Genomic DNA, 25414 nt, shown 5'->3' on the forward strand with positions numbered 1-25414 from the left:
CTGAGCTGTTGTACAGGGGTTTGAACCCGGCCATGTTTTGATGGAGGTGGAACGTGAAAGATGACCGTGTGCTATGCGATTTTGGTGCACGTTTAAGATCCCCACGTGGTCTGTGTTATTCTGGAGCCCTCCACTATGGCTCCTCTTTTTTTCTTCCTTCGCTTCCACCTCCCTCAATCCCTTCTTCGCTCATGGTGAGGTTCAATAGCTCAGCAAGAAGTGAGGCAGTTACTGCGCCTTCCACTTCCTGATAACCAATCTTTTTTTTTTGCGCATCTGCGTAGGGATTATAAGTAGTTTAGAGGAAAGGTGCTGCAGCAGTCTTACACTGTGTGGAGGCCTAGACCGTCTGTTAATGGATTAAGAAATGGAAAAAGGGACAGATTTAAAAAGCATTCGTTTACTCTTGCTCTCACATGGCTTAAGCAGCAGCATAGCGTAAGCATAATCAATTTTACAGTGAGAGCCTTTAATGGGACCCCATCAAGAGTAGGCACCTGTAACTGAAGGCCATTGGAGTCATTGTCCTAGGAATCTGCAAGCCAACACAGAAAAGGCACAATAATTAGAATAGAAAGAAGTCAAACAAGGAGAAGAAAGAGGATGCAATAAAGCACAGAAGTCAAGAGGGAGATAAAAAGAAGAGAGAAGAAAGGGGGTGAGTTGACGGACATCATGGTTTTAGCTGGGTGTTTTAACAAAGCCGTAGTTTAGCCAGCTTTATTATTTTTTTTTACTGCTACAGCATTATAGTAATAGCATTCCACCAAATTGTGGTGGAATGTGTGTGAAATCTCAGCGAGTGAAGCCTCGGAACGCTTCACGCTTCTACATTCATTGTCGCTTCTACATTCATCGGTGCTTCTACATTTATTGTCATTCCAGGTCATGAGGAACGCTGCCTTCATCACTGTAATGAATTAAAATGATGAAGTAATGATTATACTGCACTTTTTCCATGCCTCACATGACCTGTCACCTCTCTTTGACGCCACAGCCATCGTTCAGCTGTTGAAGCCGAAAAAGCATGGCAGAAATATATGATTATAAATTATTAAGCAGCCGTAGGCAAACAGTGCATGGTGATTCATGCATAGTAGTGTCTTCCATATCATTGTACAGAAGAAAACATGTCACCAAAATTAGGTGTTTATAATCGAAGCTCCACCTACATTCACAACCACCGCACAGATTTCCTCCATGACAAAAAATAGTCCGTTGTTAAAACCTTTCTTCTTACCTAAACAAAAAACTAATCACAAGAAAAAAATTATAAGGTCTAGAATTTTGATAACTGGCAGGTTTTGTTTATTATTGCGATTGGCCAGCAGTGCGATACAGTACGCTGCAACCCATGGCCGAGTGTTAGGAACTGCTGTTTTTCAAGTTGTATCCCTCTTTATACTACAGTAAAACTGAAAGCATGATCCAGCCAGATTTTTCTTTTTTGTTTGATGTTAATCAATATTGTTTCGTCACTATTGCCCTGGGTTCTACCGAAAAAAAAAGCTGTATGAATAGCTCATGGCGGTCAGATCCATGTAATGGTGACCAAGGATCATGTGCTTTTTTATTTATTTATTTTTTAATATATACTGCTAGTTGCAGGGACATTACGGGATGCGTTCCAAACCCAAACGCAATATACACCTCAGAAGGAGTTGTCGCAACTCATTTCCACTGTAAAATGCCGCAAACAAGAGAAACATAGTTCAGCGCAAACACACTAAACACCAAATGCTAACAACAGCGGGCAGTGTAGTGAAAGTGATGCGATTTAGAGACAGGCACCCTTGAGTCAAGTGTGAAATAACAAAACAGTGAACTTTCAAAATGGTGCAAGAGGAAGTATCCTGCACTCCCACCTTTCCTTAGTTTTTGGCTCGTGCAGAATTACGTGTTTCAATGAAACAATGAAAAATCAATTTCTAAGCATAACAACACAAACAACAAGACAAAAGCGTGAACAGAATACGATGAGTTTACGGACTAGGACAACAGGATCAAGCCGCCTATAGTCATACGTCAAAGCGCCTTCAGTGCATCATAATGTGCATACGGGTTAGCGCACTGAATTCGAAGGCAGCAGGGAGAAGAGTTAAAGCAGTCACGACTGACTGAGAACTTGCGCTATTGAAAAATTCGTGAAGGTTTTTCACATTATTGTTCTTTAGAAACTGAAGTGAAGCAGAGCAGATCACTGCACGTCAAGCAAATGCGTTTTTTTTGCCCGCTTTAATGTCTCTGGATATCAGTTCTTCTGTACAGCCTTTGTCTCTCTTTCTGTGAGTGTGTGTGTGTGCCTGTGTGAGCGCGTCTTTTTTTTTTTGCTGAAAATCGCCCGATTAACGTGTTCATTGAAAGCAAACTATTTTTTCGCCCTGGAGTGTATATTGGCCCTGAGGGATCGCAACACCACTTAGGTTTTGTTGTGCGCCCTTAGTGTTCTTTAAAGTATCCTTCTCAATTGCTCCCTAATAATTGCATAGCATGAGTAAGGCTTTCTGTGGGGCTAGTTGTTGTAACTTGCGAGAACGTTTCCACAGGGTAGTTGGTGCATTACCAGAATTTGTTGTTAGGGCAGAAAGGCAGCACAGGAAGGAACGATTATAACAGGTCAGAGCACCGACTAACAATTTATGTTTTTATTTTCAGACCACTTTCTTCTATGCATCAGCTGCTCGTATACTGACAAAGTGAAAGAAAATAATTCCCTCCAAACCTCCTCGTGGAATAATGGGATCTAAGTCGAATTGACATGTTCGTGAGTGAATTCTTTTCTCTCAGTTTGTTGACACGAACATGTTGTGTATAAAAGCAAGTGGTCTGGCTATAAAAACCTGAGTTGTTAACGCTCTGCCCTGTAAAGTTCCTTCCTTCTTGTGCTGTCTTTCTGTGCTAAAAGCTACTTTTTGCAATAATTCACGGCTGGTAAAAATTTGCGCGAAAAAACACACACAGAACAGGGTGCGACAAGAGCACCTTCGTTTTTCCTTTCCTCGTTTATTTAGACTTCTTTTCCACTGCGGAGGCGTGGCGTGTGCGCATGTGGCTTCTCATATCGGCCGTGTCCCAAAGGCCTTTCCCGCAGTGGGGGCAGTGCAGCCTGTATTGGCGGTAATGCACCACCCGCTCGTGTCTCATGGCGGTGCTGCTTTGCGCGAACCACACCCCACACTGTGAGCAGGCGTGGGGTCTCTGCCCCGTGTGTGTCAGCAGGTGTCTGTTGAGGTTGCCCCTCTGGGTGAACCCCTTTCCGCAATGGGGACACAGATGCGATTTAGCCCCGCCATCCACAGAGTGCTGCTCCCTGCGGTGACGCCACAGATTGGACTTTTGGTTGAAGCGCTGTCCGCAGTCCGCGCACTCGTGCGGCTTCTCCCCAGAGTGGACCAGCAGGTGTTGGGTGAGAAGATGCCGGCGTGTGAAGCCCTTCCCACACTCCTGGCACACGAAGGGCCGCTCGCCCGTGTGGGTCCGCTCGTGTTTGGTGACTTCGGATCTGGGTGGGTGACAACGGAAGAAAATTCCAGTGATGCACTTGTCTGCTAAGGTGCAGCGGTGCGAAAGCATTTCTCTTACTGCTGCTGATTATGTTGCTGCGCGTCAGTTTCTTTATGCCTTTGCCGTTTCTAAGTCTTGTTTTCGCTCTGACTCCAGTTCTACCACTTCCAAGGGTGTAGGTGCCATTGCTAGTGTGTCTAGTATGCACACAAAAGTACTAATTAAATAATTATTTCAATAATTAAGCAATTCATATATTTGACTAAATTCTCAACAAATGTTCAAAGTGGATTAAATAAGTAATTTGGCCAATTCTCATCTAATTAATTTATCAGTATGATGACAATGCAATTTAATTGTTTCTTTTATCAATTCAGGTAATAAATAATTCATAGAGACAATTAATTTTCGTTTACATGTTAAGTAATTAACAGAACACCGAAATACTTCAGCCAATTAACTAACCATTCAATTAATCATTTCGTGACTTAATTCATTCTTGGTAATTAGATAATTATTCAGTCAACTATTCTATTAATTACCCCTATAACGGATGATATAGTTCGTGTGGACACGCTCTGCGAACAGGCCCTGTACACGACACTCATGAGACAAAAATGCTTTCACATTAAAAGAGACAAGCTGACACAGTAAGCATCCAAGCCTCACTGACGACGCAGAGGATAAAAATTAAGATGTCCACAGCAAGAGTGTTGCCATCCGTGGCCGCGGATCCAGTCCTGCCTTTTCCACACGGCCGTTTCACGCATGCGCACCTCCCCTCCACCAGCCCCAGCCTGAAAACCAACTGCCAGCTCTCACAGCGTATGCTCAGTTCATGTTAGTGATGGTCGCTTGCGACAGATGACGACTGTTCTCAAACATGCTCTTGCCACTTAGCAGGCTCTGTTGGAGCCTCTGAACTGGATTCTCATTTCGTCATCGCCTGTTCTCAACCAGTAGCGATCAAATTTCTGCCTTTTCCCAGAGGGCGCCACAATAAGTCTAAAAGGTGGAGGAGGGCGCAGTATATGTTATATTTTTTTCTCTGTAATGCCACAGCATCCTGTTCTAACTCTTGTCAAATCGCGCTATTGCTCCCATCCCCTCCCACCCTTCTTTAATCTAAGTAATGGAGAACACTTATTTGTTGCAAAGCCGTAGGTGTATATATACATATACATACATAACATATACATACATAAACGAGGCGAGTAGTCAAACCTGTCTCACTTGTAATCGCTGGAGTAGGGGCAGTAGATGCAACAGTGCCTTCCCTGTGGCCTCTGCGGGTGCTTGCGCTGCCTGTGTATCTCCAAGTGGTCTTGCTCGGAAAACAACTCGCCACATGTGTCGCAGGGGAAGACCGAGTGCGGATCAAGTTTGTAGTTTCCATCGTCTGAGTGCAGAAACAACAGACAATTAACAGAGAGCTTGTGAACGACCTAGCATGAGGTTCCAGCATCGATCTCCAGTCATCAGAAATTCACACATACAGTGGCTACGTGGTTATGGTGCTCGGCTGCTCATCCAAAAGACGCGGGTTCGATCCCGGCTGCGGCGGTTGAATTTCTTTGGAGGAGAAATTCAAGAGGCCCGTGCACTGTGCAATGTCAGTGCACGTTAAGGAACCCCAGGTGGTCGAAATTTTCCGAGCCCTCCACTACGGCGTCCCAGTAGCCTGAGTCACTTTGGGACGTTAAACCCCGTAAACCAAACAAAACACATACAGACGTCCGCAGAAGAGTTGCTATCGCTTTATTTTCATCGCCTTGTGCAATTTCTTGTGCGAAGTACCACTGGTGCACCTCTGTAGTGGCAAGGACAACTGCATGAATGCCGATTGTTCTTATAAGCTACTACCATATCTGGTGCTTGCTTCACGGTTCGGCTTTTCCGAAGGTGACAAAAGAGTGGAGAAATTCAGTGTTTATGTGAGTGACAGCGCCGAGGGGAGGTGAGGGTTGGCGGCTACCACCCCGTAAACCTGGCGGACCTTATTAAACATTTGCCCAGCGCTTCCGAGAGACACTGAAGAGGAGGATGTTATTACATAATGTAGGCCTTGTTAGGCGCTCTCCATGGCAGGCGATATATACCAAGTGTTTCCGGAAAGCACGGCACTGATTAAAAATATAGGTTTCTGAGGTAACACTATGGCTTCTGTGGCATAGTAATAGCATGTGTGAATGAACATCAGAACAGTGATGAATTGTTTTAACTAGGGAGTTGATGATTTTAATTGTAACAGTTAATTTTCTATTCCCATGGCCTTCTCTGCCACGCCTCGATTGGCTCTGCGAAAGCAGCAAGCAGCAGTGAGCGCCACTGACACTTGAGTGTACTCTAAAGAACGGACAAGACTGAAGCCAACAGACACTAAATCCAAGGAGTGTAAGGAAATTTTTTAATTTGTGATGTTTATCAATGAAAGATTAGTTTAAAGATAACATTTTAAAGATAATTCATTACAACGCAGAAGAAAAACAACCACAAGTCACCGGTTAGATCAGAACCCATGACCTCCGAATTTCATGTCCGGTGCTCTGCCAATTGTAGAACCTTAGTTATCTGTAATGAAAAACTACTGCCGGAATAGTGCCATACCTAGACAGGTGTTCAGATATGTTTGTAGGCTGGCAGTCCACTGTGTTGCCACATGTTCAATTTTTTTTTATTTTACCATACAGTGCTCTATTTTGTGCTTTTTGTTACACAAGGGGGAAGAGAGTTGGAATTTACAATGTATTTTGATGTTCCTTCCCCAACCTTCTGTTAACCAAAGCATATTACTATCGTATAATTTATTCCATTAACAAATACATTGCAAGCAAAGGAGCAACCCTTGCTGCTATCCACAATTATTTTAAAAAAGAGAGGGATAAAGATGTATTGTGGTTTCGATTTCGAGACCAAAAGATTACTCGCCTCAGATTGCGCTCAATTAGCGGTGCTGAGTCTATTCAAGGGGCCGCGCTCAGAATAAATGCAGCTCTCTCAATGTCGGTCAGCATCTGCGTCCCTGTATCTCTCTTCAGGCCGCTGTCCCGGCGTGCCCCAAGCTGCTTCGGAAACTTCGTGGCGGCCACGCCAACACAGTTGCTCCCTTCCCTTACAGTGCGTTTCAGGTGTCCACCGAGATGTGAGACAGATAATGCGTGATTTCCTTTCCTAAAAAACCAGTTTTCAATTTGCCAATATTCCAACATTGACAGAGACACGCATTTTCCCTTCTGCATATGAAGCAAGAAAGCGGCGTTAAAAAGAAATCAAAGAACTATCTCGGCACTTCACAGTATGTGGCAGTTCTTTGCATACTCATGGCAGTTGGACTTTGTTGGAGGTTTAGCTAGAGCCGGTTTCGGTTTCGTAAATTCAGGATGCAGTGGTTTCCGTTCTGCAAAACTACAGTAAAGAGTCGTGTGTGTTTTCGGCAATTCTTTTTTTGTTTGTATCTCCATTTATGCTAGCAATCAGTGATGTCTGTTTTTGTGCATGACTGTGTGTCGTTGATCCTGGCCCGAAAAAAGTTTGGAAAGGGTTCCTGCCACGTGCGTGTCGACAGCGATGTAGGAGGGCTAGATCGCTCGTGACACGCACAGAAGTACGTCGTAACCATGTGACAACATATTAAACAAAAGGGCGCATACAATCGACAAAAACTTTTAGAATATTCAGTTACAGCCTAAATACTCACCTGTAATAATACAACTGTTAGGTTTTGTTCTTATATTTAGTTGAAATGTTTTTAAAATTTTTTTAAAGCGCATGAGTTCAGGCGACTCGGTGGCCATGGCGTGAGGTGGAGTTCGCACACATGAACGAATTTCGTCCAGGCTGTCGGCTCGAAGGCATTTAGTTCGTCCATACATTTATACTCTATGTTGAGCAAGCGTACACGACAGCATACCCCATACCGTGCTTTTACCCATGTTTTTACCTCCCTGTCGGACTCTGACTTGGGGGCTCCGGATCTTCTGCTGGCCAACATTCTACGTCTCTGTGAGGAAAACAAGTTGTCGCGCACTTCGGGTCCTCGATCGGCCCCATCGCAGTGAAGAAAGGTCGGCACCAAGTGTGTCTGTTGTCGCCACTCGTATATTCTATATGGCGAGCATCGAGTGAGAGCTGCTTAGGTCGGAGATGGTTTCCGCCTCAGCTGGCATGGATTACGACTGCTGACTGCCGGGTAAAGCCTTCGCTGACGATCTGGTACTGCCAGTGGAATACCCCCCAAAGGATTTTCAATTGCTGCTAAACAACTGCCGGAATGTGGTTACTCGTCTGAACCCATGGCTCAGTTCCAAGAAGACTGTGGTGTTCTGTTCGGCTGGAACCAACACGGCGGATTAAGAATTAACCTTGGAAAAGAAGTCCATCGCCCAGAGTTTATAGTTCCGATGTCTGGGAGTGGAGATGTTCGCTGAAAACCCGTTACGGCCTTCATAAGGCTACCGACAGGGTGCCCTTACCTGCCGTGACGCCGATTTCATCAGATAGTGGAGAGCACGCTATGCTGAATGTGTGGGCAAGCAGACAAAACTGCGGAACGCCTGGCTCTCTGCTGCCAAAACCTTTCTAGTCCACCATGGATGACATTCTACAGGTGTTTGGGTCTCCATTTGACGCCCAGCTAGAGGTACTGGATCGCGATCACAGCAGCAAACGTAACATCCGAGCCCCAGTGGAGACCATCGAGAAGCACCTTGCTGGGTGGTGGGTGCTGTGTACAAACGATACTAGGAGCACCTCTAAAAAAACTGGTTTGGGGTGTCGTGAGGAAGCTGTCAATAAAATGGCCAGCAAGATTACGATGTGCTGCTGTCATTGCTGTTCCAGTTGTATGTGTGTTTTCATGCGTGTGCATACATTCTGTGTAGGGAGTGGCTAGATGTGTGTGCATGTGTTTGTGTACTCTGGCTGGGCACCGCACCAGCTGTGATCATCTGATTCAAAGGACAAAACCACAGTCATAGTCATCATCAGGCTGTCTTGACTAACTCGGCTCCCACTGTTCCACCGGGGTGAAAGAATTATCATGCAGGATCTCAGAATATTTGGAGTGTATAGCAATTTCATGGAGTGCAATTTCTAACTACATAGAGGGCTTCGATGCCACACTGCGCTCGATGCCGCTGTGATGCTTCAAGCTATTGAAAGCAAAGAAAGTTCCCTGTGCCCGTCCCTCAAAATTGTTTTTTTTTTGGGTGGTTATGAAAATTCCGTGATGCCTTCCAATACGAAAGATCTGAATTGCTCTGGAGCCAGACCGCTTGTCAGGCTTTCATTGGTTACTGTCACATAAAGGAAGGCGCATATCTGCACATGTTTCTGTAAATAGGCTCTCCAGCAGTGCAGCCTGGAATGAAAGCCTTTCTACCCAACTTTTGTTTTTCAAACGAAGGCAGCTTCTGACTGATCCTTTGCGCGTTCTCATGCGCTCACCAACCCCGACCATGAATCTTGTCAACCAATCTTTTGGTCTTGAGCTGTTGCCTAGCAACAGTGACACCACATTAAGTTTGTTGTGTGTGAAATATATAATAAAATAAATATTGCTGCAACTGAAATTGAACCTGCAGCAGCGTGAACAGAGCAGCTTCACTGGCCAGTGCTCTAGAGTACTGTGCTATCGCCACAGCCGATCACGCCTCATGTTAAATTGCAACACACCCTTGCACACTGCATTGCACATTGTCGTCTTCATCAGCATTCAGGCGCGAATAGATCGGATCACCTTATCCTCAATCAGAGCTTAACCTAGTCTGATATCCTTGCCAGACTTGCTGACGACTCAGCAAAGCAAGACCATGAGCCAATCAGCCTAAACACATGCCTTTGCACGTCTATTCAGGTGAGCTATGTGAAAACTCTATCGTTTTTAAGTCTATGTTGATCATTATTTCTTGTGTGACAAAGTGAAAACTGCAGTTGGAAATGGTGCATTGCGTATCTTGGCTGCACATATGAGGATGTAGGTGCTGATGTAAAATGTGTAAACTGGGTGCAGGTAGCTTTGGGTTCTGTTTTTCGAAATGCTCAAGCAGATTCTTGTAGGGTATTAACAAGGAAAAGCTACGTACCACATTTGCCAAGCTTTGTCTTTGCAAGTTTCTTTTCTTTCTCGAGTCCTTTTCACAAAATTGTTTTCCATCTGCTGTTCTATCTACTCCTCCAATCTGAACCACTGGGTCAGCGGCCTTACTGCGGCACTTGGCTAGGTCGGTAGGATTTGAGTCAAGGATAAATCCAGAAATCCTCAATATCTGTGCATTGCACGTGCACACTAAAGAACACCAGCTGGTCTAAATTAATCTTGTGTTCACTGCTATGGTGTTCCTAATAGCTAACATGTCACTGAGGGATGTTAGGTCACATAGTTTACAATTTAATATTTTTTTTTCAAAACTCTAGGGAGCTCAAGTTAGTCTTGCGTCTGATGAAGTTAAAGTACAATCCCCCATAGGAGAGTAGGGATGCATTTACACGCATTCGCGTTTAAGTGTTATGTATGATGGGTGATCAGAGCAGAGCACAAAACTGCATGGGAACACTTAATTTCCTCATCCTTGTTGTCCTTCAAAAGGATAGAGCAGACCAAAGAAAGCTCTGAAACATCTGTGTTCTAAGGCACTTTAGCTGAGTCCCAGAGCCAAAAGCTCTTTGCTCATATGACGTATTTTGCAGTTTTTCTAGTCACTTCAGTATGCCTGTAGTGCCAAATTTAAGAGAATAATGTTGCTTGGTTGGTGGAAAGACTCTTCGGAAAGCTGAAGAAAAAAACTAAGCCAGATTGCACCCTCTGTAAGAATGATGACACAGCGATGCTCTTTGAGTTTGCTTCCACTAAGTTTACCATGATTATACTTGTCATTTTATCTATGTCATCTATAGTACCACCCCCCCCCCACCCAATATCAATGACCATTCAGTCATCAGAACCTACAAGTGTTTATTTCTGTACCACCCCCAGACAGACACCTGACATCCCCCCCCTCTGTCACAACTAATGCAACAGTTGTCCTCTGCATAACACAACACAGCCAACCCTGCTGGCACCAGATGACCCCTATTTCTCTCTTTCTTCTTTCACTCACACCTTCCTCCCTTCCCTTAGGATGCTTTCCTCAAAAGCCAATTATAATTTTCTCTTTCTTCATTTATTCCCTCCCTCTCTCCTTTATCCCTTCTCTTATGGGGCAGTTCAGGTGTCCCCAGAGATGTGAGCCTACTGCCCATTTCCTTTCCCTAAAAACCAATTCTCAATTTCCTCTTTCTTCATTTCTTCTTTCACTCCCTCCTGTATCTGTTCTCTTGCACTGTTCAGGTGTCCCCAGAGATGAGAGCCTACTGTCCATTTCCTTTCCTCAAAAAACAATTTTCAGTTTCCTCTTTCTTCATTTCTTCTTTCACTCCATGCTTTATCTATTCTCTTGCACTGTTCAGGTGTCCCAAGAGATGTGAGCCTACTGCCCATTTCCTTTCCTCAAAAACCAATTTTCAATTTCCTGTCTCTTGATTTCTTCTTTCACTCCCTCCTTTATATGTTCTCTTGCACTGTTTAGGTGTCCCCAGAGATGTGAGCCTACTGACCATTTCCTTTCCTCAAAAACCAATTTTCAATTTCCTGTTTCTTCACTTCTTTCACTCCCTCCTTTATCTGTTCTCCTGCACTGTTCAGGTGTCCCCAGAGATGTGAGCCTACTGCCCATTTCCTTTCCTCAAAAAACAATTTTCAGTTTCCACTTTCTTCATTTCTTCTTTCACTCCCTCCTTTATCTGTTCTCTTGCACTCTTCAGGTGTCCCAAGAGATGTGAGCCTACTGCCCATTTCCTTTCCTCAAAAATCAATTTTCAATTTCCTGTTTCTTGATTTCTTCTTTCACTCCCTCCTTTATATGTTCTCTTGCACTGTTCAGGTGTCCCCAGAGATGTGAGCCTACTGACCATTTCCTTTCCTCAAAAACCAATTTTCAATTTCCTGTTTCTTCACTTCTTTCACTCCCTCCTTTATCTGTTCTCCTGCACTGTTCAGGTGTCCCCAGAGATGTGAGCCTACTGCCCATTTCCTTTCCTCAAAAAACAATTTTCAGTTTCCACTTTCTTCATTTCTTCTTTCACTCCCTCCTTTATCTGTTCTCTTGCACTGTTCAGGTGTCCCAAGAGATGTGAGCCTACTGCCCATTTCCTTTCCTCAAAAATCAATTTTAAATTTCCTGTTTCTTCACTTCTTTCACTCCCTCCTTTATATGTTCTCTTGCACTGTTTAGGTGTCCCCAGAGATGTGAGCCTACTGACCATTTCCTTTCCTCAAAAACCAATTTTCAATTTCCTGTTTCTTCACTTCTTTCACTCCCTCCTTTATCTGTTCTCCTGCACTGTTCAGGTGTCCCTAGAGATGTGAGCCTACTGCCCATTTCCTTTCCTCAAAAAACAATTTTCAGTTTCCACTTCATTTCTTCTTTCACTCCCTCCTTTATCTGTTCTCTTGCACTGTTCAGGTGTCCCAAGAGATGTGAGCCTACTGCCCATTTCCTTTCCTCAAAAATCAATTTTAAATTTCCTGTTTCTTCACTTCTTTCACTCCCTCCTTTATATGTTCTCTTGCACTGTTTAGGTGTCCCCAGAGATGTGAGCCTACTGACCATTTCCTTTCCTCAAAAACCAATTTTCAATTTCCTGTTTCTTCACTTCTTTCACTCCCTCCTTTATCTGTTCTCCTGCACTGTTCAGGTGTCCCCAGAGATGTGAGCCTACTGCCCATTTCCTTTCCTCAAAAAACAATTTTCAGTTTCCTGTTTCTTGATTTCTTCTTTCACTCCCTCCTTTATATGTTCTCTTGCACTGTTCAGGTGTCCCCAGAGATGTGAGCCTACTGACCATTTCCTTTCCTCAAAAACCAATTTTCAATTTCCTGTTTCTTCACTTCTTTCACTCCCTCCTTTATCTGTTCTCCTGCACTGTTCAGGTGTCCCCAGAGATGTGAGCCTACTGACCATTTCCTTTCCTCAAAAACCAATTTTCAATTTCCTGTTTCTTCACTTCTTTCACTCCCTCCTTTATCTGTTCTCCTGCACTGTTCAGGTGTCCGCAGAGATGTGAGCCTACTGCCCATTTCCTTTCCTCAAGAAACAATTTTTAGTTTCCTCTTTTTTCATCTCTTCTTTCACTCCCTCCTTTATCTGTTCTCTTGCACTGTTCAGGTGTCCCAAGAGATGTGAGCCTACTGCCCATTTCCTTTCCTCAAAAACCAATTTTCAATTTCCTGTTTCTTGATTTCTTTCACTCCCTCCTTTATATGTTCTCTTGCACTGTTCAGGTGTCCCCAGAGATGTGAGCCTACTGACCATTTCCTTTCCTCAAAAACCAATTTTCAATTTCCTGTTTCTTCACTTCTTTCATCCTACTGCCCATTTCCTTTCCTCAAAAAACAATTTTCAGTTTCCTCTTTCTTCATTTCTTCTTTTACTCCCTCCTTTATCTGTTCTCTTGCACTGTTCAGGTGTCCCAAGAGATGTGAGCCTACTGCCCATTTCCTTTCCTCAAAAACCAATTTTCAATTTCCTGTTTCTTGATTTCTTCTTTCACTCCCTCCCTTATATGTTCTCTTGCACTGTCTAGGTCTCCCCAGAGATGTGAGCCTACTGACCATTTCCTTTCCTCAAAAACCAATTTTCAATTTCCTGTTTCTTCACTTCTTTCACTCCCTTCTTTATCTGTTCTCCTGAACTGTTCAGGTGTCCGCAGAGATGTGAGCCTACAGCCCATTTCCTTTCCTCAAAAAACAATTTTCAGTTTCCTCTTTTTCATTTCTTCTTTCACTCAATACTTTATCTGTTCTCTTGCACTGTTCAGGTGTCCACGGAGATGTGAGCCTACTGCCCATTTCCTTTCCTCAAAAAACAATTTTCAGTTTCCTCTTTCTTCATTTCTTCTTTCACTCCCTCCTTTATCTGTTCTCTTGCACTGTTCAGGTGTCCCAAGAGATGTAAGCCTACTGCCCATTTCCTTTCCTCAAAAACCAATTTTCAACTTCCTGTTTCTTCACTTCTTTCTCTCCTTTCTTTATCTGTTCTCCTGCACTGTTCAGGTGTCCGCAGAGATGTGAGCCTACTGCCGATTTCCTTTCCTCAAAAACCAATTTTCAATTTCCTCTTTCATTTCTTCTTTTGCTCCCTCCTTTTCCATTCTCTTACACCGGTCAGGTGTCCCCAGAGATGTGAGCCTACTGCCCATTTCCTTTCCTCAAAAACCAATTTTCAATTTCCTGTTTCTTGATTTCTTCTTTCACTCCCTCCTTTATATGTTCTCTTGCATTGTTTAGGTGTCCCCAGAGATGTGAGCCTACTGACCATTTCCTTTCCTCAAAAACCAATTTTCAATTTCCTGTTTCTTCACTTCTTTCTCTCCCTTCTTTATCTGTTCTCCTGCACTGTTCAGGTGTCCGCAGAGATGTGAGCCTACTGCCCATTTCCTTTCCTCAAAAAACAATTTTCAGTTTCCTCTTTCTTCATTTCTTCTTTCACTCCCTCCTTTATCTGTTCTCTTGCACTGTTCAGGTGTCCTAAGAGATGTGAGCCTACTGACCATTTCCTTTCCTCAAAAACCAATTTTCAATTTCCTGTTTCTTCACTTCTTTCACTCCCTTCTTTATCTGTTCTTCTGAACTGTTCAGGTGTCCGCAGAGATGTGAGCCTACTGCCCATTTCCTTTCCTCAAAAAACAATTTTCAGTTTCCTCTTTCTTCATTTCTTCTTTCACTCCCTCCTTTATCTGTTCTCTTGCACTGTTCAGGTGTCCGAAGAGATGTGAGCCTACTGCCCATTTCCTTTCCTCAAAAACCAATTTTCAATTTCCTGTTTCTGGATTTCTTCTTTCACTCCCTCCTTTATATGTTCTCTTGCACTGTTCAGGTGTCCCCAGAGATGTGAGCCTACTGCCCATTTCCTTTCCTCAAAAACCGATTTTCAATTTCCTGTTTCTTCACTTCTTTCACTCCCTCCTTTATCTGTTCTCCTGCACTGTTCAGGTGTCCGCGGAGATGTGAGCCTACTGCCCATTTCCTTTCCTCAAAAAACAATTTTCAGTTTCCTCTTTCTTCATTTCTTCTTTCACTCCCTCCTTTATCTGTTCTCTTGCACTGTTCAGGTGTCCCAAGAGATGTGAGCCTACTGCCCATTTCCTTTCCTCAAAAACCAATTTTCAATTTCCTGTTTCTTCACTTCTTTCTCTCCCATCTTTATCTGTTCTCCTGCACTGTTCAGGTGTCCGCAGAGATGTGAGCCTACTGCCGATTTCCTTTCCTCAAAAACCAATTTTCAATTTCCTTTTTCTTCATTTCTTCTTTTGCTCCCTCCTTTTCCATTCTCTTACACCGGTCAGGTGTCCCCAGAGATGTGAGCCTACTGCCTATTTCTTTTCTTCAAAAACCAATTTTCAATTTCCTGTTTCTTCATTTTCTCACTCCCTCCTTTACCTGTTCTCCTGCATGGTTCAGGTGTCCCCATAGATGTGAGCCTACCATCAGTTATCCATACTCCACATTACTCGCTGTGCACTTTTCCTTGATTTTACCTAGAATTTCCTTACCTCTGCTTGCTCACAAAGCGATTAGGATCTCTTCATACCCTTTACCTCTACTCTGGCATTTTACTTTGCATGCTACACTGCACAGTCCTTATGTGAAATTCCACCCCCTTGATAGAGGCCTCAATTCAGGATATTTGCCAAGTGCGTTTCATCCTACTCATCTCATAAAAGTGCGACTCTCTGTTCCACTTTATTATACTATACACATCACGAGAGGCACGTTTTGAAGACAATGTCATGTGCCTGCGCATGCTTAAGAACAATAAACGTTTGCTCTGACTTTTGGCCTTGTTGCATTGTCTTACTTTTTCCACACTAAAATGAACAAGAATACGCTGGACGGTCCCCACCACAGTTCACACAATATGTTAGAAGGTGGAAGTGATCTGGGCTAAATGGTGCTGTTGGTTCCCAAAATTTCCAAATTGCCTCTGTTCACATAAACTCGGTTCCAGGGGCAGATTTATGCCTGGATGGGGAGGAAACTCTTTCCCAAGCAAAAAATTTCACATAGACAATCCAAATTGAACCCCATTTTTTAGACAAAAAAGGCTCATAAATACATTGCCCAAATGGGATTCTCCCCCCAAACCACCTCCTCCAAGAATGACCGATAAGCCTGCCTTTGCTTGCCCATGCCCATATTCATAACTAATGCCAATGGGGTGAGGAGCTCTCTTCACGCCCGATGCGATATTTGTTTTAGGAAGAGGCGTCAAACTAAATTTAGAAATCAGCATTTTATTTTTGTCACATCACATGATTATTTTTTACACAGCCATTACAAAATGGTATTGTGAACTTGGACATTTCCCTTTTACAGACATAACACTTTTCTAGCATAAAAATTTGCTCCGTGTTTAGAGACTAGTGCGTTGTTAATGTTTCTCTTACGGTACTGAGTTTTCGTAGATTTGGGCTGAGCCCGACAAAAAAGAGATCGCTTCTGCAGCCAAATTGTTCTTGCTTTAAATTTGCCAGCACGCTGTATTAGGCGAGTTAGACATAGTTCATCTTGAAGACCAGCCCAAAACAAAGGACCGATGAAAGAGATGACATGGGCACTGCATAACAAACTGAAGGTTTAATGAAAAACTCAGGAAATAAATAGGGTGAAAACGCGTGAAGCCTAAAACGAAACAAAACCAGAAAAACATCAAGAATTACACTACAGATGAAAGACACTTATCAAGGAACACTGTCCGGTTTCTCTGCAAAGCAACAGACAGTTTTGCCACACGCGAATTGGAGCTCTTAGCGATGCAATATGCTTCAAAAATTTCCCTGGTAAGGTAAGGAGGTTAAGGAGGGGGAGGTAAGGTAGGGTAAGGAGGAAGGTGGGAGTGAAAGCAGAAAGAGAGAAATAGGTGTCTTCTGCAGCCAGCACGGTTGGCTGTGTTGTGTTACACAGAGGACAACTGTTGTATTACTTGTGACACAGGGGGGGGGGGAGGGATGTCAGGTGTCTGTGGGTGGTACAGAAGTAAACAATTGTACGTTCTGATGACTGAGTGGTCATTGATATCGGGGGGGGGGGGTGGTACTATAGATGACATAGATAAAAATGACAAGTATAATCACGGTAAACTTAGTGGAAGCAAACTCAAACAGCATCGCTTGTCATCATTCTTACAGAGCGTGTAATCTGCTTAGTTTTTTTTCAGCTTTCCGAAGAGTCTTTCCGCCAACCAAGCAACATTCTTCTCTTAAATTTGGCACTACAGGCATACTGAAGTTTGGTTTGGTTTATGGGGTTTAACGTCCCAAAGCGACTAAGGCTATGAGAGACGCCGTAGTGGAAGGCTCCGGAAATTTCGACCACCTGGGGTTCTTTAACGTGCACTGACATCACACAGGACGCGGGCCTCTAGAATTTCGCCTCCATCGAAATTTGTGCAAAATACGTCATATGAGCACAGAATTTTTGGCTCTGGGACTCAGCTAAAGTGCCTTAGAACACAGACGTTTCAGGAGCTTTCTTTGGTCTGCTCTATCCTTTCGAAGGACAACGAAGATGTGGAAATTAAGTGTTCCCATGCAGTTCTGTGCTCTGCTCATGGCGCTTCTCACCCTCCACACATAACACTTAAACGCAAATGTGTGTAAATGCGTCCCTACTCTCCTATGGGGGATTGTACTTTAACTTCATCAGACGCAAGACTAACTTGAGCTCCCTAGAAATTGGAAAAAAAAAAGTAAATTGTAAACTATGTGACTTGACATCCCTCAGTGACACGTTAGCTATTAGGAACACCATAGCTGGGGACACCAGATTAATTTAGACCCCCTGGGGTTCTTTAGGGTGCACATGCAATGCACAGCAATTGAGATTTCTGAATTTCTCCTTGACTCAAATCCTACTGACCTAGCCAGGTGCCGCAGTAACGCCGCTGACCCAATGGTTCAAATTTGAGAAGTAGATAGAACAGCAGCAGGAAAAACAATTTTGCGAAAAGGACTCGAGAAAGAAAAGAAACTTGCAAAGACGAAGCTTGGAAAATGTGGTACATAGCATTTCCTTGTTAATACCCTTCAAGAATCTGCTCAAGCATTTCGAAAAACAGAACCCAAAGCTATCTGCACCCAGTTTACACATTTTACATCAGCACATACATCCTCATATGTGCAGCCAAGATACGCAATGCACCATTTCCAACTGCAGTTTTCACTTTGTCAGACAAGAAATAATGATCAACATAGACCTAAAAAGGATAGAGTTTTCACATAGTTCACCTGAATAGACGTGCAAAGGCATGTGTTTAGCCTGATTGGCTCATGGTCTTGCTTTGCTGGGTTGTCAGCAAGTCTGGCAAGGATATCAGACTAGGTTAAGCTCTGATAGAGGCTTTAGGTGATCCCATCTATGCGCGCCTGAAGGCTGACAAAGACGACAATGTGCAATGCAGTGTGCAAGGGTGTGTTGCAATTTAACATGAGGCACGATCGGCTGTGACGATAGCATAGTACCCTAGAGCATTGGCCAGCAAAGCTGATCTGTTCACGCCGCTGCAGGTTCAAATTCCAGTTGCAGCAATATCTATTTTATTATTTATTTCACACACAACAAACTTAATGTGGTGTCACTGTTGCTAGGCAACAGCTGAAGACCAAACGATCGGTTGACAAGATTCATGGTCGGGGTTGGTGAGCGCATGAGAACGCGCAAAGGATCAGTCAGAAGCTGCCTTCGTTTGAAAAACAAAAGTTGGGTAGAAAGGCTTTCATTCCAGGCTGCACTGCTGGAGAGCCTATTTACAGAAACATGTGCAGATATGCGCCTTCATTTATGTGACAGTAGCCAATGAAAGCCTGACAAGCGTTCTGGCTCCAGAGGAATTCAGATCTTTCGTATTGGAAGGCATCACGGAATTTTAATAACCACCCCAAAAAGAAACAACTTGAGGAACGGGCAAAGGGAACTTTCTTTGCTTTCAATAGCTTGAAGCATCACAGCGGCATCGAGCGCAGTGTGGCATCGAAGCCCTCTATGTAGTTAGAAATTGCACTCCATGAAATTGCTATGCACGCCAAATATTCTGAGATCCTGCATGATAATTCTTTCACTCCTGTGGAACAGTGGGAGCCGAGTTAGTCGAGACAGCCTGATGATGACTGTGGCCTTGTCCTTTGAATCAGATAAGCACAGACGGTGTGGTGCCCAGCAAGAGTACACAAACACATGCACACACATCTAGCCACTCCCTACACAGAATGCATGCACACGCATGAAAACACACATACAACTGGAACAGCAATGACAGCAGCACATCGTAATCTTGCTGGCCATTTCATTGACTGCTTCCTCACGACACCCCAAACCAGTGTTTTTAGAGGTGCTCCTAGTATCGTCTGTACACAGCACCCACCACCCAGCAAGGTGCTTCTCGATGGTCTCCACTGGGGCTCGGATATTACGTTTGCTGCTGTGATCGCGATCCAGTACCTCTAGCTGGGCGTGAAATGGAGACCCAAACACCTGTAGAATTTGTCATCCATGGTGGACTAGAAAGGCCTTGGCAGCAGAGAACCAGGCGTTCCGCAGTTTTGTCTGCTTGTCCACACATTCAGCATAGCGTGCTCTTCACTGTCTGATGAAATCGGCACCACAGCAGGTAAGGGCAGCCTGTCGGTAGCCTTGTGAAGGCCGTAACTGAATTTCAACGAACATCTCCACTCCCAGACATCGGAACTTTAAACACTGGGCAAAGGTCTTATTTTTCAAGGTTAATTCTTAATCCGCCGTGTTGGATCCAGCCAAACAGACAACCACAGCCTTCTTGGAACTGAGCTGTGGGTTCTGACGAGTAACCACATTCTGGCAGTTGTTTAGCAGCAATTGCAAATCCTTGGGGGGTATTCCACAGGCAGTACTAGATCGTCCGCGAAGGTTTTACCCGGCAGTCAGCCGTCGTCATCCATGCCAGCTGAGGCGGAAACCTACTGCGACCTAAGCAGCTCTCGCTCGATGCTCGCAATATAGAATATACGAGCGGCGACAACAGACACACTTGGTGCCGACCTTTCTTCACTGCGATGCGGCCGATTGAGGACCCAAAGTGCGCGACAACCATGTTTCCTCACAGAGACGTAGAATGTCGGCCAGCAGAAGCTCCGGAGCCCCCAGGTCCGAGTCCGACAGGGAGAAAAGCACGGCATGGGGTACGCTGTTGTGTACGCTTGCTCGACATCGAGTATAACCGTATGGGCAAACTAAATGCCTTCGAGCCGACGGCCTGGCCGAAATTCGTTCATGTGAGCGAACTCCGCCTCACACCATGGCCGCCGCCTCACCTGAACTTATGCACTTTAAAAACATTTCAACTAAATATAAGAACAAAACCTAACAGTTGTATTAGTACAGGTGAGTATTTAAGCTGTAACTGAATATTCTAAAAGTTTATGTCGATTGTATGCGCACTTTTGTTTAAATATGTTGCCACGTGGTTATGATGTACAGTCTTTGTCAAAAGTTTAGAACCCAGGGGGTTCACTTCCAAGCTTTATAGTGGGACTCCAGGAGCATTCATGGAAGTCCTACCTACTGCAGGAGGCAATGCCAGAAATCTTCTCATGTCCAGGAAATTTGGAGTGCTAGAGATCCATTAAAAACGACACAGTGTGGCCCGAAAGAAAACCCCCTGGGCTTCAAACTTTTGACAAAGGCTGTACTTTGCTGCGTGTCACGAGTGATCTAGCTCCCTGTTGACACACGCATGGCAGGGGCCTCTTTCAATTTATGCACAGCTGTTTTCTTTGAAAGTTGCGTCAATCTGGTAGCCACGAAATGTATTAATTGCGGGAACGTACAAGCGAGATGTATTTTCAAACAAACAGCTCAGGAGGAAGGCAGTGAAAAAAAAATTTCAGGGGGCACTTTGGCTTTCTAAAGTGGTGCAAGGCCAAGCGTTTCCTGGCGCAGTTCTTTAGTTATTTATTTTTTATTTATCATATTTTATTTGTCTTATTTTTCTTTTTATTTCCATTTCTTTTTTATTTCATATTTATTTTTCATATTTGATCTTTACTTTTTGTTTCTTTTTAATTTTTTTTTAATTTTTTTACTTAAGTGGCAGTGAAAAAAGAAAGAGGGACCGTAATGACGAAACCGAAAATTGTATTTGAGGAAAGGTAATTTCGCAGAAACTGTCTCACATATCTCTGTGGACACCCGTCAAAACGCGGGCACATCTATTGACCTAACACGGCTGCCGACACACACACGGACTCAGACACGGCGGCCGACACGGATTGCTAACGGCAGCATGAGGCATTAAAGGCTTTCGCCTTAATAGTTCACTCACCCAGCTTCAGCTCGAAGCTCTCTTTGATGTTCGCGTACCGCGATTTCTCCGAAAGGCTCTGCCATTCTCCGTCCGTGAAATCTTGACGAATTTCTGCAAAGTTGTCTTCGTTCGCCATCTCTGTCAAAGCACGACAGTCTCAGCAAAGATCTCCCTCAACTTCCGTGCGCCAACTTACGCTCGGAGAGGCTTCCGGCTGTTTGAACGCAGAGCGGTTTATGCAAGGAGAATACAGCTTAGGCACGCAGAATCAGTTTAGCTTTGCTATCACGCAACTAGTAATTTTTTCTAAAGGTTTTGTGATAAACGTTCCGTACACTGATTGTGTATTATGAGCACACGATTACAAATAATTACAAAGCCATGCAGTGGTTGACGAGGTCTTCATCTGGCCACATTGTCACTCAGGCAACAACGACAAGATTGATGTAATCAGTTTATTTTGACTTTTTATTACGGTGGTGGGATGAATGTGGGAGGCCCATTTGGTCGTGTTGTTGTGTGGTAGTATGTTGAGTCTCTGGGATCGCGCCTCGATCTTATTTTCACCGCATGAAACATAGCGCGAGCACCAACCGCGCCGTAGCCGCTTGTTTGAACAGCACGCGCATTTTAAGGCGAAAGCCTTTAATGCCTCATGCTGTCGTTAGAAATCCGTGTCGGCAGCCGTGTCTGCGTCCGTGTCGGCAGCCGTGTCCACAGATGTGTCCGCGTTTTGACGGGTGTCCACCGAGATATGTGAGACAATTACTGCATAATTTCCTTTCCTCAAATACAATTTTCAGTTTCTTCATTACGGCCCCTCTTTCTTCTTTCACTGCCACTTCCTCCCTTCCTGTACGGCACAGTTAAAGTGTCGACCGAGATGACTGAGAACCCCATAAAACCATAAATACAGCGCCATTTCCTTTCCTCAAAAAGCGTTGCGTTCAAAGGGCAAGGCAGCGCGCTGAACGCATGGTGGTGTTCCCTGGACTCCCTGGCAGTGCTACAACACGCTGTCTCGTTCCACTCCTAAAGGCAAAGCTTAAGCGCCATTAATTAGCAGTCAATTAGTGCTGGGTGATTAATCAGTTATTAGTCACTAATTAGTAATTTGTAATTACTTCATCGTCATCAATTACGTGTGACGTCATCCAGTGGTGACGTCACCAGTGTCACATAGGCAAAGTGGTGCGGAAAACGCTTTCGCCTCTACGCACTTTAGACAGTCAAAGTGCCCCCTGAATTATTTATCAATGGTACTTAGGTTCGAGAGGCGCGGCGGGCCCCTTCAAAATCGGCGCACATAATTTTGCGATGACCGATGCAGCGCTGTCAGCCTGATGCATACGATCCGACGTGGGTGAGTGATTTTTTTCTCAAGTCTGTGCCTCAGTGCCTCAGCTTGGCACAGTGGCTACGACATGTTAACCTAGTGCTGAGTCATGGAGTCAAACTCAGTGTATTAAAGAATCAATATTATGGCAGTTTTTTTTCTTTTTACTGCACTGTTGAAGAACTATTCAGCTGGCAGTAGCGCTTAAGACAGCTTCGAAAGGTACTGCAGTTTCATGTGTGCAAACTCTTTATTTGTGCATTGCTCTTCAGGTACGTGCGTTGCGAATCGCCAGGTCCCAGTAGGAATTAAGCAGTTCTGTGTGGTCATCTGGTGAGAGGTCTGAATTAACAACTTCACTTGTAGGGATTGTGTAGAGACGTATTTTCGTGTATTGACTGGAGCAGTATGAACTGCAGCCGCTTTTTTGTTGTTGGTTTGCACTTTCCAAGATCGAAAAATCACTCTGGGTCCAAATTGCGAGACTCATTTCTCTGAGCTAACCATTGCCTATGGCATCTAGTGAAAGGGAGTTGTTTGCATTTTCTCTGCTGTGGATATATTCTTTAAATATGGTTTTACGACTTTCTCAACAGTGTGGACATATTTTCGCTCCCTGAATGCAGGCCACTGAGATGTGTTGATTTGTGGTGTAGATCATGTAGGCAGCTGCAAGTCTCGATATCAGCTAATGCTTTATTCTTTGTTCACTGACTTTCCGGTTCTTTCTCCTGGACTGGTTTCCTGTTAATCTCTTTTCAGTCTCCTACGCCTTTTCTCTCACGCTGAACACGACGGGAGAGGGATTCATCATTTAGCATAATGGTCGAATCAGAGTGCTGGCCCATCGTCTTGGCGCATTAGAGATGTGTGTGTTTATGAACTTGATCTTGGAGAAGAAGTATTAACCGCTGAGTTCCACATTGCTGAATATTTTAAAAAAACTGTTGCATGCATAAAATTTAAAGCAGGCCAGAAGACAAGACTTGCAACAGCAGTGCAGTGTACAAAAACTAACCAATTCTAAACATAGCCCCATACTCTCAACACATGATGTGGGAAAATGAATCAAGTATGATGTCGGTGCAAAGAATTTGCCACAACTTTCAGGACAGACATCGCAAGTTGAATACAATCTATTCGTAATTCAGCTTCAGCACTTATGCAAGCACTGATGCCACCATACTGTGGGCATTTGGCCCCTCTTTCTCGGTGTATAAGGACACACACGAGGCCCCCACGCGGTGGGTGGTGTTCTGTTGGGGGCGAGTGCACCCTGCTGCACTCAAATGATGGCAACCTTATTGCCCATGTCGGGCAGGTCCCAGGAAGGCAGCGCATAGAAATCGCACGTGACCCATCCCGCGCTAGATAAGCTGCAAGCAAACGGCCTTTTTCAGCCGGAGCATTTTGGATTTTGGCGGTGTTGGCCAAGCGTTTCTCCTGAAGGTGGATTACCGCGTCAGTGAAGGGAACTTTGCGTAAGTACCTGCTCAAGCATGTCTGTTTTCTGTTTGCTAGGTGAGCACGTCTCATCACCTAACCGTTACTCCAGGTTGCCTGGTGCCTCGGCTGCCCTTTTGAGCTGCCTTTCTGCACGTGCAATTGCATGCCTTGCCTTCGCTTGCTCTTTTTTTCTTCTTTACCCAACCGCAGGTTGACGGTGTTTTCCCGATCCGCAAGACTTGGATTCTTCCTTTTGTTGCTGTTTGAATTAAAACAGTTTTTTTAATGTAGTTGCTGGAGGTTCGTCGCACGGAGTGTGGCTCACGAGCCCCCCTGAGCGAAGGCTGAGGTCTTCAATACTTGCTTGAAAAGTACAGATTTTGAACAACGAAGGCACTGTAAGGACAACTGTGATTGAAGAGGTACAACACAATGACAAGGACAGTCATCGAATTCTTGTTCCTAAGCCTATAGCCTTGCAATAGGAGAGATCAGGGGCTAATTGCCCTTGAAGTTGGTCACAGGAAGGCATAATTTTGAATAATGTCCAAGCGGCCTTCACGACGCAGGAAGTGGGCAGAACGAAAACTACCGCATTCATTACTATACGATCGCTTATGTGGCTGGCTGCACGGAGGCATACTTCTGAACTAAATTCGTTCCATATTTCGGAAATGGATGAAAGAGTTAAGAAACACGCACTACACACATGAGAGATCCGTTAATGCTGATCTTATCCAGACTTCTATTTTTTGTGCTGATTGTTTATTCCTTGTCTCATCAATGTGTTTTTATTTATTGTTACTCTTGTGCTTAATCTTATTATTTCTCCTGGCCGGTGTCATGAAGGTAAGGTAAATGCATTTCAAATATTAAACAGCCACTTCACTAAATCTGATCAGGGCATTGATGAACTGTGTGTCCAGGTAACATATATTTGTAATGTTACTGTGTAGTAATCTTTGACCCAACTATGCCCTCTTCAAAACAATGGCCTCCCCCATATCCCTCTCTATTCTGAGCCACCTGTTGCCTCTTCATTCCTGCAAGCACCCCAGTATAATCTCCTGCTTACCTGACTGTTGGTACCCTCTTATATATCTGCATTTATCTGTAATCCGCTGTTACCTAAGGAACTATCGGTTAATGTCACACCATGATAGACTCCAATTAGAGCTCACTTTTCTTCGAATAGTAAAGAGATTGGCCGGTCATGATTTGGTATGCCATGCTGAGGGTCAGTGGAGTAAGTATGCGTCGCAAACATACGTGGAAAGAAATATTAGCAGTGAAATATGCATTGCATCCATGAGCAAGTAAATTAGCACGAGTCTTTTCAAGCTTTTGCCTTAGACCAAAACCGTCCTTTGTGCTCCAAATTTTAGTTTTGCCTGTATATCAATGATTCAAGGCTGATTTTAAGAATCATATTCTAAATAAACAATAACTGGGGATCGTTTGTAGCGTAAGGTGTTCTTTTTTCTTTGCTTCTTTTGTTGCCCTGTACTCTATGTGTTTTCAGTATTAGAGTTCCACTGCTTTCTCCGTAAATCTATATGGCACCATTCAGTTCGAGCAGAAATTCTTCCCCATCCTACTTTACTTTGTGTGCATTGTTCTTGTGTTTTCTGATGTGAACTGGAATTTGTTCGTAGCAAGACGAAAAGTATCCGCATTTCTGAGCCGGCTTTCTCCATCATACAATGTTTTTCCCCTTCCTCCCTGTTCTTTGCACTGCTTTTCCTCTTTTCAGTCA

At 44.1% G+C, this 25414-nt stretch overlaps 1 protein-coding gene across 1 annotated transcript; it reads right to left on the reverse strand.

Annotated features, from left to right (window-relative positions):
- Positions 1–876: 876 nt before the first annotated feature.
- LOC149330018 (zinc finger X-chromosomal protein-like) lies at positions 877–21012 on the reverse strand. Its single transcript, XM_089559345.1, has 4 exons — positions 20895–21012; positions 4738–4903; positions 3167–3502; positions 877–910 (listed from the first exon to the last, which is right to left on the reverse strand). The coding sequence occupies exons 1-4, from the start codon at positions 21010–21012 to the stop codon at positions 877–879; spliced, it is 654 nt and encodes a 217-aa protein (XP_089415471.1).
- Between the last annotated feature and the right edge of the window lie 4402 nt (positions 21013–25414).

The sequence above is a fragment of the Amblyomma mixtum genome, chromosome 9, assembly GCF_055824585.1.
Source record: "Amblyomma mixtum isolate Tamu chromosome 9, ASM5582458v1, whole genome shotgun sequence".
NCBI lineage: Eukaryota > Metazoa > Arthropoda > Arachnida > Ixodida > Ixodidae > Amblyomma > Amblyomma mixtum.

What these genes read in the sequence shown, in the direction of transcription:
- LOC149330018 (XM_089559345.1), bottom strand. Translation starts at nt 21,012, where the DNA reads ATGGCGAACGAAGACAACTTTGCAGAAATTCGTCAAGATTTCACGGAC. An exon ending in GAGCTTCGAGCTGAAGCTGG is followed by an intron (nt 4,904 to 20,894) that starts GTGAGTGAACTA and finishes TTCTGCACTCAG; the next exon opens with ACGATGGAAACTACAAACTT. An exon ending in CCCTACTCCAGCGATTACAA is followed by an intron (nt 3,503 to 4,737) that starts GTGAGACAGGTT and finishes TCACCCACCCAG; the next exon opens with ATCCGAAGTCACCAAACACG.